Source organism: Sminthopsis crassicaudata, chromosome 3 (assembly GCF_048593235.1).
Source record: "Sminthopsis crassicaudata isolate SCR6 chromosome 3, ASM4859323v1, whole genome shotgun sequence".
Lineage (NCBI taxonomy): Eukaryota > Metazoa > Chordata > Mammalia > Dasyuromorphia > Dasyuridae > Sminthopsis > Sminthopsis crassicaudata.
This window is the reverse complement of record NC_133619.1, coordinates 247775675-247792009: the sequence shown is the minus strand read 5'-3', so window position 1 is coordinate 247792009 and position 16335 is coordinate 247775675. Positions and strand designations below refer to the sequence as shown.

Sequence of the window (16335 nt, the reverse complement as noted above, 5' to 3'; positions counted from 1 at the left end):
TATAAAGTTCTTTGAAAGATGGCTTACAAATTCCCCTGAATTACTCAAAGGATTAGAAAATATAGACTTTAAGATTTAAATGAAATTATGTGATCACTTAGCTTTTAAATGTAGTGTTTAGACAGTGATCTAAAACTATTCATGATACATAACATTTTGCAATGCACAGAAATGGAGAGCAATGAAGAACTCAAAACATGGATTACCTTCCTGTTTTCATTTGTTATGGGAATCTTATCACCATTTTCCTTTAGATCATACATCATTGGATTACCAAAGAGGTCTGTCTGAGATATTTGAAAAGTGATCATCATGTCATCTTCCACACTTCCCTCATATTCCAGCAAATCTTTTAAACTCTGATAGAGAACCTAAAAATTTAAGAAGGAAAAAAAAAAGCTGACAAATGAGCCTACTGGTAAATTTTAAAACGTAACAAAGAGTTAAACTATTTCTCCTGAAAATAGGTGTACCAAGTCATAATGAGCAGTAAAGGTAAGTATTGCACATCTGCTCTGCAGAAGCAGGGAGAGGGCTATCATTATAGGAAAGCATCACTGTCTTGCCACCTTTCAGCTACTCTAAAAGTTTCAAGCAACTAAAACAATTTTACAACATTAATAATACTACCATTGCATTTAATAGTTAAATAAGCAGTAAATACTTTAGAAATGTTAAGCACAATTTTTTTTTAATATCAAGTGAATTCTTATATTTATATATCAAGTATAAGGGATAAAAATAGAAAAACAAAACAAAAACTTACTGGGTGAGAGTCTGCCAGATCACGGAAAGTTCCTTTTTTCCCCATTAGTTTCCTGTAGACAACCATGGGAAAATGCACATCCAGTATACAGTTATTGTAAATAGCCAGACCCAGTACTATGCCAATCAGGGTAAACTGACCCTCAGTTTCAAAAGAGGATGGATTAAACCAAAACAGTTTTGTAGATTCATCATATGTGAACATACCTATAAGAAATGATTTTAAACAAAAATTATTTTCTTTAAGATCATGACTGAAAAAAGTATAAATTTATTTACTTATATTAAACTGATTTGTACATGAGTAGGAAAATTCATGTTTATACATTTAAAAAACCAAAGGGCAAATTTTAGATTATGTTGCAAACATACAATTTAAAAAATTGGAAGTATATAATTTCAGGAAGCTAATGAAACATACAAGAATAAAAAGTTCCCAGTGGACCTCGATATGATTGTAGGGGGATTTTCCCCAAATTTGTAATTTATATTATTTATTTATAGAGAGGAAACGAGATCTCATATTCCTGCTACTGTGATTAAACATGAAAAAGAACATATTTCCAGAAAAAATGAAAATGCAAAATATTTTATGTTCTTAAAAATCTCACTAAAAAATTCTAAGCAATTTTTAGTTAGTGTTATTTTAAATCTTATAATTGTAAAACAGAATCTGGGAGTTTCAGTCTGTAATGTAAATACAAGGATAAATGCATCCTAAGCTAAAGCTCCTAAATGTATTCAATATATAATGCATATAAATGTCCATCTAGGGCAAGTAGATGGAGAAGGAGATGATCTGGTCAGAAAGATCTAAATTTAATTCAGTTTCTGACACTTAATAAATGTGTGGCTCTGAGCAAATCCCTTAATTTCTGTTGTTTCATTTGTAAAATGGGCATGATAATAATAATGTATACTTGGCAGGGTAATGTGGATCAAATGAGATGATAATTATTATCATCACTCTTAAATTTAGATAATTGATAAGTTTAGTTATACTATCTTTAATATAAGGATATTGTATATACTGAGTATGACTCAATAAGAGAAGTAAATGTGAATCTATAAGACTATTTTTTTTTTTGCTTCACACAATTTCTCTTAACTCTTGAAGAACTACAAGAGAACTTGTAGAACTCTTATAAATCTTACAAACTAGCCATTTTCTCCTTCATAGTATACTTGTTTGCCTACATTTCTTATCAGCACCTCTTATTTTAAAATCCACGATTTCTTTCTATTCATTTTTGAATTTCCGTCAGAGCCTGTTCCCAAGCCATATTCTCAATCTATTTTAGCAAGATGATCAAATTTCCATTCTAAATTGTGTATGGTGTCTCCTATGTATATATTATTACTTGGTTTTCAAATTTTACTATTACACTGAAGACAGACCACTCATGCCTTCCTTATAATATCCAAAAGGTAAACATTATTTAATGATATGGTAATTGTATTGTAAAGGTTTTCAATTCACCAAAATGATTTTTAAAAAAGGTTCTTACTAATATGAAAGGAAACAAAACATAAAATCAAATTTTTCAAAAAATCCAACATGATATACAAAACACTGATTTCAAAACTGCCTAACAGTCATTGTTATTTATAATAGATATCAGAGAGATGAAGTCTAATATGAATTTTTATGATTAAAATGATTCTTAATTCTTATAGCCATTATGTAGAAAAATAAATACTAGCAGACATTCTCCTATGTTTCTTCACGTAAGGTAATGTAAAGTAGTAAATATATAATAATCACAAGTAATGTAGTATATAATTTATATTAAAAATGAACAGTTTGCATTTTAGAGGAAAAAATTTTGAAATGATACATCAGAGTAAATAAGAGGAGAAAAAAGACATCTACCTTGACAAATCTACATTATATCATCATTTGCTTAACAATTCTAGAACCATATTTCAAACAAAAGTACTACTTCTAGCCTTAAAGACAACAGAAGTATATGCAAATCCCCCACTACTGAAAAAAATAACTAAAAAAAAAAAAAAAAAAAAAAAAAACCTAATCTTATTGATAGTTGGCCAGCAATATGATCTTTCTACATGGAAAGAAAAGAGGCTTTCAACATTCTTGGCATAATTTTTGTTATTTTATGAATATCCTGCAATTTCACTTAAGAGATCTACTTTCATTGTAAGATTTTCATGGCATTTAATATGGTATTTCAAAAATCAAATTTTAAGAAATTATTTGTTAGCACACAAAATGACAACTTAAATGCAAACCTCTACCATGATATATATAATTTCTATAAGTACATATTTCAATATGCAGAGTGTGTAAACATGTAGATGTTCACATTCAATAACAGCTAATAATTTAAGAGGGTCTTTCAACTATCAATAAACTAATATGACTGCAATTGAAATAACAGGAAATCTCAAATTCAAAGAGCAAAAATACTTGGAATTGCCATGACAAAATGCTGTTGCCATAAAAGTCAAGAAAAAGTATTTTTAAATGTATGTTTGATTTAAACTTAACATTCCTATGGCTAAATATCTACATAAACCAGAAACCACACTGGCTGAATTCACTGCAATTATGCTATCTTGGATCATCACTTTGCAAGCTACCCTTTATTCATCATCTCTTAATGATTCTCTATTAATTCAGTGACTATTTCCAGACAAACTCTTATCTCAAGAACTCAACTCCATTCTCCCTCACTCCCAATCTTTTATTAGAGAAGTCAGAAGTTTCCTCAACATCTTGTCTTTCCCAATTCCCTTTTTTCCCCAATTCTCCTTCGCCTAATTAACTTTTTCACATATGCCCTGGATACCATCCCCTTCTCTCTACTCTGGTATCCTGTTCCAGTAATCATTCTGGCTCTCCAACTGATCTTCAATCGCTCTTTCTACTTGTACCTTCCTATACCATCAAGAAAAATGCTTAACTCTCATTTAGTCTAAAAATAAAAACCTTCTCTGATCCTTCAACTGCTGTTTCATGTTTCTCCTTCCCTTCACTAACTTCTAGAAGGAGTTGTCATTACCACTTCACTTCTCAAAAACTAATCGAGCTGGTTACCAGACTACAACTTTATTGAAAATATCCTTCCTTGGCAGTAGGATTACTAATGAAATCAATCAAATGGCCCAATTCAATAGTTTTTTCTTGGTTCCCCAACCTTATGGTAGTACTGAATACTGCTGGCTAACCTCTTCTTGATTCTCTTTTCTTTCTTGGCCTTCAGGGAGTTGGAAGGGGCCTGAGAGACTTTCTATTGTATTCCATAATTGAACATTTATGACATACCTATACAGTAGCTGACCAGCCTCTGCTTAAAGAATCCCCAAAGAAGACTGTACAATTTTCAAAGTTTTCATTTTGGAAAAAAGTTCATTTTGGGAAAAAAACATTTAATTTTCCCTTTCCATAAACCTGGGACACACCCCTTTTTATCTTCTATTCATTATTCTACTTTTACTTGTGTAATATGTCTTATCTTCACACTAGATTCCAAAGTCCTTAAGGGAATATGCTATGACATTTCTTATCTTTAAATTCCACGTACAGAGCACAATATCTTATACATAATGTTGATGCAGTGGTAAAAGCAACTGCTTCAGAGTCAGAAAATCTAGTTTAAATCCCAGTTCTGATGTTTTAATACTATATTTATTCATGGATAAGTTGCTTTTCTTCTGAGCCTCAACCTACTGACATCACAGGAAAACTCTGAGATTTCTACAAATTACTTAATATGGTTTTCTAATTGAATGTTCATTTTTTTTTCTTTCCCTTATAATAAACTCAAAACTTGGCTACTTTTGAACTTAGTCCAAACTATTAAATCACACCAAATCAAAATTTAGTATGAAGTAATAAGAAAAGCTCTTTAGTTCTCAGGTACAATATGGCATATGCAGTATGCTAAGAGGTTCAATGCAGTTTTAAGTCATTAAAGTACAACTAAGAGTTATTTTAAAATTGTTCAACCCTAAAACTTCATTAAGAATTTTGGGATTTGCCATATAACGTATTATCTCCTCAATTCTCAAAATTAATGGAAAAATCTACTTTATTCTGGGTTACATAATTAGTAAAATGCCCTTTCTATATTAAGTCATCTAATCACTTAACAATTTAAATATTTTACATCAATGCCTAGCTCACAATTAACAGATAAAAGGTGTAAATATAACAAAGTTCTACTCAATTTTCTGAATCAGGAATAAAATATAAATAGGAATGCTGACCCTCTCAAGTTAAGGCAATTGATCAATTCTAAAGAAAGGTTAAAATTGGGAAAAACCTAGCACATAAATAATGATCCAAGAAAATGAACATATTATCAAAATATATACCAATATCTGGATTGAAGATTTCTTCCACAACTAGCTGAAAAAATTCTTTGGAAACACCTCCTTCATCAACTCCTTGTTCTCCTTCAAATTCCACATATAACTGCTTCTTCAAGTCTGCAGGATTCTCCATGGCAATCATCTCTAGCTAGTAGTAGAAAAACAAGTATATAACATAATTTTAACTGGACCTATTAGGATGGAAACAAGCAAAACTAAAGTAGAAGCAAAAAAGTGAAAAATAGGAGTTGGGAGGAAAAAGAAGACACAAAGAAAGCAAATTTATAATGAACTTGCTAGATGTACAAGAGAGAAATCTGGTAATTAAGATACTTAAGATCTAAGTCATTTTTTCCACCATAAATACAGTCTACTTTGATTGCTTGTTTCTGCCTTCTAAAAGAAGCAAAAAGAGTCCAAAACTGTGTCTAGGATAATACAGTGATAACTTTTAAAACTATGAAACTAACAAGTAATGGAAAGACAAAATTAGATTCTGTTAATCCTAAATTATGGGTTGGATATTAGAGAAAAAAGAAAAGAAGACAGCAGAAAAGTGAATGTTCAAATCATGTATAATCTCAGTACATGCAATGGAGTACAAATATATTTGCAAACATTTTTTTTACAGACTATTAAACAAGTTAATTCCCAATAAGATAAAGAAGTCACAAGAGAGCAGTTTATGCTCTCACATTAGCCTTTCATTTCATTTCTTAAATTCCTTTATAATAAATGAAACTGGTGAAATCTATTCCCTTGTTCTGAATTTATTCATAGAAATTAGTTCATAATAGACTTGAGTGACCTGGTACTTAGCACCTGAGGCGATTCAATGGAGAGTGTGGTGGGATTGGAGTCACAAAGTCTAAAATCAAATCATGCCTCAGAAACTTACCAGCTGCATGATTTGGAGCAAGTCACAACCTCTTTCTTACCCTCAGTTTCCTCATCTATAAAAAGTGAGAAGTTGGACCCAATGACTTCTATTGTACCTTAAAGTTTTAAATCTATGATTTTATAATCAATTCACATATCTAACACTCCTACAAACCAGAATACAAGAAAAATCAATGTCCACATGGATGACTCTTATAAACTGAAAGACACTGAAACATTCCCTGAATTGTTGAAGTATTGTGTTCATAATAGTTTTAATTAGGCCTATTATATAACTGATGAATTAAAACTGGTAAACCATATAGTTCTTTACTAGACATATAACAATACTTTTTTCTCAGTAAAACATTTATGAATTTACAAGTCATAAGTCCATTAAAATTGGCTTTATTCTAGAACTGAAAGATATAGTGGAGCTAATGTTTCTTATTTCTTATCTAAGCTGGTAGCAAAGACATTGCTTTCAAACTCTTGTTAACATTATTTCAGTATTAGAGATAATTTCATCACCATAGGCACTGAATAAATGCTTAATGACAGACTGAGTAAAAGCCCATTAGTACTGACTATCCCTTAAAGTTACATGCAGCACACAACTTCTTTTATTCTTCAGATGGCATGAAGACAGTGCATCTTTTCTCTGCATTTTGCATTTCAGGTTGTTACACAAAACAAGTTCATGATTTCCTTCTGGTTTACATATTCTGATATATATATAATCAAATTGCATGTGATTTATATCATGACAACTTTATTTCTATAAAAGAGCTAATAAATTTTATAATAAAATGCACAGTAATATAATAATATAGTTTTCCTTACTCAAAAGAACTCTGAATACATACTAGCTTGAAATGAATATTTTGGAAAGTCTGATCTCACTAAAATACACAAAATATGTCAAATAAATGATGTGCTTTGACTCTAACCTAAACAGAGGATTCTGAGAGGTTTGTTTCTTTCTATGTCCCTTTTTTAATATTCATTTCTCTTTTATACACATATGCACATACATATGTATACATATATACATCTACAGAAATACATATATTTCTTCCAACTAGGGGAAATTAAAAAAAAAAAAGAGTAAAGGTAAAACATTATATGACATATTAGAAGAAACTGTCTAAAATAATATGTAATTACCCAATTTCAGAAGACTTCAATGCAACCTTCAATTTAGTTTTTTATATACCCACATATGTGATTTTGCATGCAGAGAAAATGCTTTTGAATCTTTGGAATTTTAATTATCCGGAAAATTCTAAAAGGAGCATGTTTTTTTCTTCAAAAAACATACATGCAAATAAATTGTAATGACTCATATCACTTGTGTGTTGAGTGACAGCCAAATCTTAAATCACAACTGTCACAAAGATGCCAGATTTACAGGTACCTAAAGAAAATGCTACAACCCAGAAATCTTTAGACTTTGTAATTGTGTATGTGTGTGTGAGATATACGATTTATACTTATCTGCCTATGACAGGCAATTTTCTTAGTCTGTAGGAGAACATTTATGAAGCTCCATGAAATATAAAATAGAATTTCTGAAGTCTTAATTTATAACTATTCTCACGCCAAAATACAAAGTATCTTTAAAGCTATGTGGCTGCTCTAATCATATTAAAGTTAACTTGTTAGGTAATAAGAAAAACATTTCTAATCAAGTGGCTGAAACAATTGGACAGAAAATTGTTCTGGGGTTATCTATGAATTTATTTCTGTTCTCTATTAGAATGGATCAAGCCACTTGTTCTGTAACATGAAAAATCAGGGGATACCAGGACAAGTGCTGTGATTTTGCTATTCCAGTTTAATGAAATAATGGGAATGTATGACAAACCATTCAGTACTCCTGACTGAATCTGAACACCACTAAATAAATATAAATGAGAAGAGCAGCAATCAAAAAGAATGTACTATGTGGCACAAAGAACAAAGTATTGGTCTTGGAGGAAGGAAGATTCTGGGTTCAATTTCCCTTTCTGACATTTTAAAGGATAAGTAACTTTGTTAAAGTCTCTTCTAAGGCAAACCTATCTCAACCTCCCCTATAAAAAGGGACAATAATACTTGTACTTCCTACCTCAAAAGGATTATTTTGCCCTTTGCAAATTTTGAAGCACTATATAAATGCCAGAAATTAATACTGATGTTATTATGGTACCTAAAACAAATTAATATACTTTTTAATGTACACAGGATTTACAAAACATGTTCTGCTACAATTCACATATATACAGATAAAGTTCCAAGTTTAACCTATAGTATAGGGCTCATATTGTCACATCTTTTCTAAGAAGAATCTCTAAATAAAGGTGGGGAAAGAGATGGTGGTATGGCAAGAGAAAGAAACCGTGTCACGGCAGAAGGAATGACTGTCAGGGGATTAGAGCCCCTGTGTAGGTTTTCTTTAGAGACTGACAGCTGAGTACTACCTTACCATCTCCACTTTATTTCATTTATAGTTGATTTAGGCATTGCTAAACCAAGTCTCACTATGATTTCTCTCTATATTCTAAATGTTTCTTCTTCATCCTCCTATACCTACCTGGCAGTTATCCAAATCTAATTTATTTGTTTTTCTGAACATAAGTGTATAATTCTTATCAATGTTCATCTATGCCTCCTACTCCCTACTTGTGATTCAACTACAAAAAGACAAAAATATTTTCTATTACATGCTCTGTATCTAGAGTGCACTTAACATAGTTCAATACAATTTTTTTAAATGAAAGAACCATTATCTGCAACTAATAAAATAAATTGCCTCTACACTAAATGTTTATATTATAGAGACAGACTTTTGATATGAATGTGGAAAAATTTGCCTATATTTTAAAAGGACAAAAAAAAATTAGGATAATAGAAATTGGGATAAATTAAGAAATCACAAAAATTCAGTCAAGAATTATTTGAAACTTATGCTAGGTCAGATAGGCTGTGTCATCATCAAAGGTGTGTTAGGCAAAAATAAAGATTATATATAACATCTAAATGTGAATAGTTTTTCAATACTTTAAGAGAAAACCTTTTGTATAAAATTATATACTAATTATGATGTTTATTCTTTCTACAGAATTAGACAATATTCTTTATCTGTTAATAAACTAAGTTATGAAGATGATTTTTTTAAAGCTAAAAATGTATCTATTTATAAAAAAATATTCAGAACTGCTTTAATGTATTGGGCAAAAATAGGAAACAACTTAGAAAGCCAATAATTAGAAAATCTGTATCAATTTGGAAAATCAATATAATAAAATGTTACTGAGATTTTAAAAAAAGATAAATGTGAATTAAATACAGAAATATATGCAAAAAGACATGGGTATAAAATGAAAAAAGTAAAATTATCATATACATTGAGGACAAGAATACAAAAAAATAAACAAAAACAATATCTTATATGTGTATCAAGGGAATAAATCAGATAGATGGGGCTAAGGAACAAGTAATCTACTAATTACTTTGGTTAAAATTTCCTTTGAGTTAGACCTAAGGCAGAGTGTTAAAGTCCTATCTTTTAGTAGAGTAATTATAATTACATTCCTACTCCTACTAAAGCTATGGTAACTAATCGTTCAGTATACTTTCAATGGCTCACAATTATTAGGTTCCTCAACTTTTTATCTTCAACTGTGACTTCAATACATGTTATATACTCTCAAAATCCAACTTCCAATCTTTTCCTTAGAATACACTATAAGATTATAGGTACTTCTATCTCCCCTATTTACAATACCTGTATCTCAAAGATTTTTGAGGGAAATAAATTTTAAAGTGCTGTAAAAATATTGTTATTATAATGTAACTATAATAACCCCTTTCCCAAAAAGTAATTAATTATCCATGCCTGGAAGGTGGAATCCCGACTGTTTAACCTATCTCTAATAAAATGCAATATCCTGGACATGCTTTCCTACCTAACTCTGCCAATAACCAAAGACCTGGCTTTATAATGTATAAAATAAAAATGTTGGATGAAATGATTTTTAAGGGTATTTCAAGTTCTAAACATCCTAAGTTGCTTCCTTTTTCATTTATTATTAATATTACAAATAGGCCATGAAATTTGGCATCTTCATCTATTTATCTATTCCAAATGAAAATTTTGCTAAAACTTTTTCTGAATTATTCCTAACTATTCCCAAAGGGTTTTAAAACTGTGCATACTCTGATTCAGCAATACTACTGCTAGTTCTGTATCCCAAAGAGATTAAAAACAACAAGAAAAAATGCGGCGAGGGAGAGTACAAAAATATTTATAGCAGCTCTTTTTGTGATGACTAAGAATTTGAAAGAAATTGAGGGGATGATCATTAACTGAGGAATGGCTGAAAAAGCTATGGCATATAATTGTGACTGAATACTATAGTGCTATAAGAAATGACTTACAGGATGATTTCAGAAAACCCAAGAAAGACTTACATGAATTGATGCAATGTGAAACAAACAGACAGGAGAAAATTGTAATAGCAATATTTTATGGCAAAGAACTGTGAATGATTTAGCTATTATTAGCAACACAATGATACAAGACAATCCATATTTTTCAAAACTGTTTTAGACTTCTTGTACAAAGTGACTGGTGGAACTTAAAACTTAAAAAAAATATCTATCTATCTATCTATATATAAATATTATTGTTTAAAACATTTTAAGTAATTCCTAATATTCTATAATGTTTATATTTCTTTATGCAAATGGAATCATTTTAACAGAGATTATAAAAACCTGCCTAAATAGATCACCTACAATTCTGCAAAGAAAGTGGTCATTTAAAAAGTGACTTTGAATTCCATTCTCAAAAAATTTTAGATAACTGATTTATACAGGTAAATCTTAATTTATGGTCTTGTTTACAAGTGCTGAGAAGTTATTTGTCAATATAGTTAACTCTCCTGTATTTAAATTCACTTTGCTAATCAATTGTTTTAGTTCTTTCTTGACCAAAATAATAAATCTTATTTCCCAAATCTCTGAAGGTATGAAAAACAAAAGGCAAAACCAATATGGCAAGCTTATCAGGAGTAGATTTTAAATGGGTTTTGATGTTGTTCCTTTAGAACCGAATGTAGTTCAGGAAATGGAGGAGGATATACTTTATATATATCACTACCTGGGATCATGGGCCAACTTTAATAATATAAGGTTGGAGGAACTGGTGATATTCAGTTGAGAGAGGACCTTTGGAGGGGGCTGGCATTCAAGCTCATGACAGAAGTTTTCAAGTATCTAATGGCCCAATTTTAGAAGATGAGGATAGATCTAAGACTGCAGAGTTATAAGTGGACTCTTCACTTTTCTGATGGGGAAGATATAAAAGAGATAAAGTGAGGACCTTGCCTAAGGACCTACAGGAAATGAATAACAAGGAATCTAAGCTAAGTCCTTCTGATTCTAAACCCAATATTACTCTACTTAGCCCTGGGAGAGTGAAACAAGGTGGATGCACCAGAAAAATTCCAGCTTAATGTTAAAAATAAATAAATAATTACAATAATTAGAAATATCTATAAGTGGAATTTTATGCTTTTGGAGGTATGTGACCCTCACTGGAAGACGGAGTACCACTTGTTGAGTCTAAGTGTAGATTGTACTAAGTCTTTTCTCTAACGTCTAACTCTTTAGCCCTTTACTTTAAGATATGATTGTTATTTGAAGGACAGGCAAAATCACCGCACAAAGACTAGCCTCCACAAAGCTCAAAGGAGTGAACCAAGAAGTCATAGTGTTTAATTTTGTGCTCTGGCACCTCCATATAATCTGAAAACTCCACAATACTACATGTGTGTATTATATTACATCTATACTTCAGCCAAAGTTGCTAAATTTGTAGAAGTTTGTAGATTAAGATTAGTTATTTAAATGATTACCTATTTATTAGTGGGCTTCTGAATAACATGGTTAAAATGAAGAAGACCAAGCAAGCCTCTGAAAGGGACATATATATGTTACTGCCAACTGCCTCCTCTGGAGCTTTTTGTCATTAGTCAACAATTTTTGCATTGCAAGGAGGACTGGGGAACTTGGATTTTGCAAAGTTAAAAGTCCTTTAGTATTAAGACACTTGGCTATTTTGTAATCAGTAAGATGGAAAGATCCAAAATTAATTAACCTGTGGATCCAGAGCTTATATGTAGATTATCATTTTCTCAGAAATTTATATGAGAGTTAACTAGAGCACTAAGAAGGTGGGTAACTTGATTGGGGTCCCAAAGTCACTAAACATCAAGAAGCAGGTCTTCCTGGCTTCAAGTCAGTTATTTTTTCCATCAAGTCAAGCTACAAAAATTTGGTCTAATATAACTTTTAAGAATTAGCTTTGCCACACCCCAATTCTACACTAGTGTAGAATACTAAAAGTTAATTATACTTTTATCCATGAGCAGATAAGCTATTCAATTTGTTCAAAATCAGAATTTTTGTTTCCATGTTGAAAATTAAAGATGAATAAGTTGTTTTTTATTTTCTAGTAAATAACATGGGGCTAAATTTATAGATTTTTAAATGCTATGATATGATATTACTTTTCAATTGTTCTGGAGCTTCTCCCCTCTTACCCCCCCCTTACTGATATTTACATATATGTCACTTAAACTACTGTACCCATACTTCCATGTAGGGGTTTGTAGAAGATGGTAAAAGGCATATCTTTTTTTTTTTTTCTGAGTTAATAGTGGTAACTTGGCAATTATTTATAGTTTTAATTCATCTTTATAGCCTTGTCCTCCATTAGCATAAATAGTTGAAAGTAAAACTATAAAAATTTGTAGAGATGTTTAACAGGAATATGTAACTTTTATTTTAGGGATTCTAGTGTTGCGGAGAGAATACAGTCACTCAGTCAATAAGCATTTATTAAGCACTAATTCTGTGCCAGGCCTTGGGTTAAATATTAAGGATACAAGGAAAGGAAAAAATATGATCCTGCTGTCAAGGAGCCCACAGTCTAATGAGACTAAACATATAAACAATTCAGTATATACCACAAACACACACACAGTAAATGGAAAACAATCTCAGAAAGCAGGGGCCAGTAGAGTAAGATGGAAGATAGGGGATGGCATTCTATAGAAAAGGGAGTTCAAGTTGTATAGTATGACATTGGATAGCAGAAAACTTGGATTCAAATCCGAGCTTTTTATGTTTGTTATTTTTATCACTTTGGGCAAGGATTATTCAGTGTGGACCACAATTTCCTTACCTGTAAATTGAGGGAGCTTGACTAGGTCTGAGATCCTTTTTCATCTCTAATGCTTATGACTCACGTCATGTTTGAAAAAAGTTACTAAAAATGCCACATGCCAGCTAACTAACTGCCTATACTGGGACTACTACTCTTCCTTCTCTTATTTAGGTCTGTCTTTACATTTGTGGCTTTTGCAAGTGATCCCAATTTCCTCTGGATTTTTTTGTATCTTCTATGTTTATATTTTTAAAATAAACTTGGAGCTGGTTGGCAAATCATTTATTTTGCTCTTGCAGAAATGAAAAATCTTACTTTCTTCTAGTCAAAGAGGCAACTATTAATATAACTGCATATATTTAATCTTTAGCTTATCAAGAATATTGAATTGATAATTCTGAATATGATGGGCCAAAGTCACAATACTATCACATTATTCAAGAGAAGAAATTCAGCTGTGCTTATGGTTTCTACAAACACTCACCATAACTTCTACATTACAAAGTGCTGTCATTATGCCATACATTTCCCTCCAAATAGTTAATGGCTTTTCCATCTTTCTTACAGCTAAACTTGCTAATATTCTATGGTGTATTTCAAATTACCACATAACTTACCCGGACAAGTGCATCATCTATGATATGATCACGTCTGACTTTGAGTCGTAAATATGGATTCAACTGTTGTCCTTGAACTAAGCTGTAGAGCACAGTAATGCGTCGTTCACTGTACATGCGGATTCTATTATCATAATACAATCCCAGGTTCTTGGTGACAGCATTCAATATAAAGGGACAAGTCATAAAAGAGAATTTGTTTTCTGTTTCTACCTTGAAAAAAGTGTAATCTTTGTCCATTTCTAGAACATCATTCAGTGGTTCATTAATAAACTCTTCAAAAGGGATAAGTGGTTTTCTGCAATCTATAGTTTTAACACCAAGTTCAGTTTCTAGTGGGTCTACTCGTGGACCCTTCTTGTTTCTTCTCTCCTCTCCCAAAAGCTCCTGAAGTGTCAATTCACTGGATTCTGGGATGGGCTCTTCATCCTCCTCTTCATTATGATCTGTATCTACCTCTCCTCCTACTACATTTGCATAGTAAACCATTTTCAAGCACTTTGAAGCAGCAACAATGGCATCATCATCGTTCACTAGATTACGACTATTGAATTCATTGCTTATGACTTTGTAAGTAATAAGCTGTTGAAACGTTTCCATCATTCTCCGAATCTGATCTGCACTGTATTTAGACCACAGTCTGACCATTTTTGCTTGGGCTGCAAGGGGTAATTTGCTCATTGCTTTGCAAAACAATGGCAGAGCCATTTCCAGATATTCAGGGCTATGAAGATTGCCATTCTCCATGACAATAATGAACAAATTCAGATAATTAGGATCCCGAGAGTACACATTGTGATAAGTCAAGTCACACTCCACATTAGGTGACAAGTACACAAGTGCATTAAGAAAGGCAGTTTCTATTTTTTCATTAGAAAGCAATCTGTTGTAGACTCTTCTGATTGCGTCAATATCTACAGATACTTCATCAGGACCTAATTTTTGTAAGTTGTTATCTCCTTGAGAGTTGCTATCACCTATCCTTGAGGATGATGCTTCTGAATCTTCCTCCATAGCAGCAGCAGAACATGCAGCTTTTTCTTTTTCATCTTCATCCTTGTCTTCGTCCTTTCCTTGAAGAGATTTCAGTTCTTCCTTTGTATGTTGTTTAGCTTTACGGAAGCTCTGTACCAAGGCCTCAGCACTAGAAAATACTCTTCCAATAACTCGTATTAAAGGGGAATAATCCTCTTTCTCTCTACATAATTCAAGAATTTCGTATACCTTTTCTTCTGTTAAGTAAGTCACATCTATAAAGTTTGGGGAAGAAAAAGAAAGACATTTTTATAAGTCAAATATTTACTTTTTAAAAAAGTTTAATAAAAAAGCAAAGACAAACACTTTGAACTCAACACCATTACTGCTTAACCAATCTTTTAAAAGTAAATGGCTATTCCTAGTATATATTTTAGCCCCTTGGAATATAGTTTGCTCTATTTGCACTATGCAATGTTAGAATTATACATAATTAGAAAATTGGCTCCAGCTCAATGAAAATATTCAGTGTGATTGAGATCACCTCATGGGATTTATTATTTCTACTAATTGGAATGTGGCTGTGAAATCAGAAATACAAATAAAATTTTATGATTATTTGCTACTTTCACTCCTGCCTAATAAATAAATTAAATTAAATCTGAATGAATGAATGAAGCTAGCTTGCTCTGACCATCCTTCCCACATCTTCTCATTGAAACCTAGACTTTAGCCCTGGGACTGACTCTAGGGTTTCATATACTTAATACCATTTGTAGCTCACCTTAAGAATAGTCTTATGCCATTAGTTTATATAACCTCCATGAATGCACAGACTGTCTTATTTACTTGTATTTATGTTCCTAGTGCTTAGTACCGTGCCAATCATTCATTCATTTCTTTAACAATATAGATAATGAAGAACTTGAAAGTACATTATCCAGTGTGTTTTTTAAACCTTAATGAAAAATGTTTTTTTAAAATATAGAGATAATAATGAGTGTGTCAGTATGTTCCAGTTTGCAATCAAATATATTAAGATAATTTTATTTTTAATGAGTCAACATTTTAGTTTAGTTCATTATGAAACATTATGTTTCATTTTATACCCCAAACAGCCCCAGTTCGGCAAGTCTTTTTTTTTTTTTTTTGGGGGGGGGGGTAGGGGGAGGAGGAGAATCTCCTCTCTCCACCCCCAACAATATTTTCTTGATTCATTATCCATGTAAGGAGGAAGTAGAAAAAAAAGATCTAAAAGATTCCTACTCCCAAATAAGGCCCTATGTTTTATTAGCTTTATTTCTCTTCCACATAAAAACACAATACTATCTTTGGGGTTTTTTCTAGTTTATTCCAGATTTTTTCAGAAAATGGCACTTTAATAAACCGAATAGAATCTTATATTTGAAAAGGACCCTAACATAGATAAGGAAAATGAGACCTACTGAAGTAAAATGACTTTTCTGAAGTCACTTTCAGAAGCATTATCTGGAAGTATGGTTCCCTAATATCAAAGTTAGTGCTCTTTCAACCATATCATGCTAC

At 31.6% G+C, this 16335-nt stretch overlaps 1 protein-coding gene across 6 annotated transcripts in view; it reads right to left on the bottom strand.

The window, feature by feature from the left end:
* Window positions 1-16335, bottom strand: part of UBE3A (ubiquitin protein ligase E3A) — a 106326-nt gene that overhangs the window by 8857 nt on the left and 81134 nt on the right. For all 6 annotated transcript variants that reach the window (XM_074300330.1, XM_074300329.1, XM_074300328.1 and 3 more), the window contains 4 exons: window positions 13816-15065; window positions 5107-5251; window positions 767-972; window positions 207-371 (listed from right to left, as the gene is read on the bottom strand). In XM_074300330.1, the coding sequence (XP_074156431.1) occupies window positions 207-371; window positions 767-972; window positions 5107-5251; window positions 13816-15065 (1766 nt within the window). The remainder of the gene's footprint in view (window positions 1-206; window positions 372-766; window positions 973-5106; window positions 5252-13815; window positions 15066-16335) is intronic.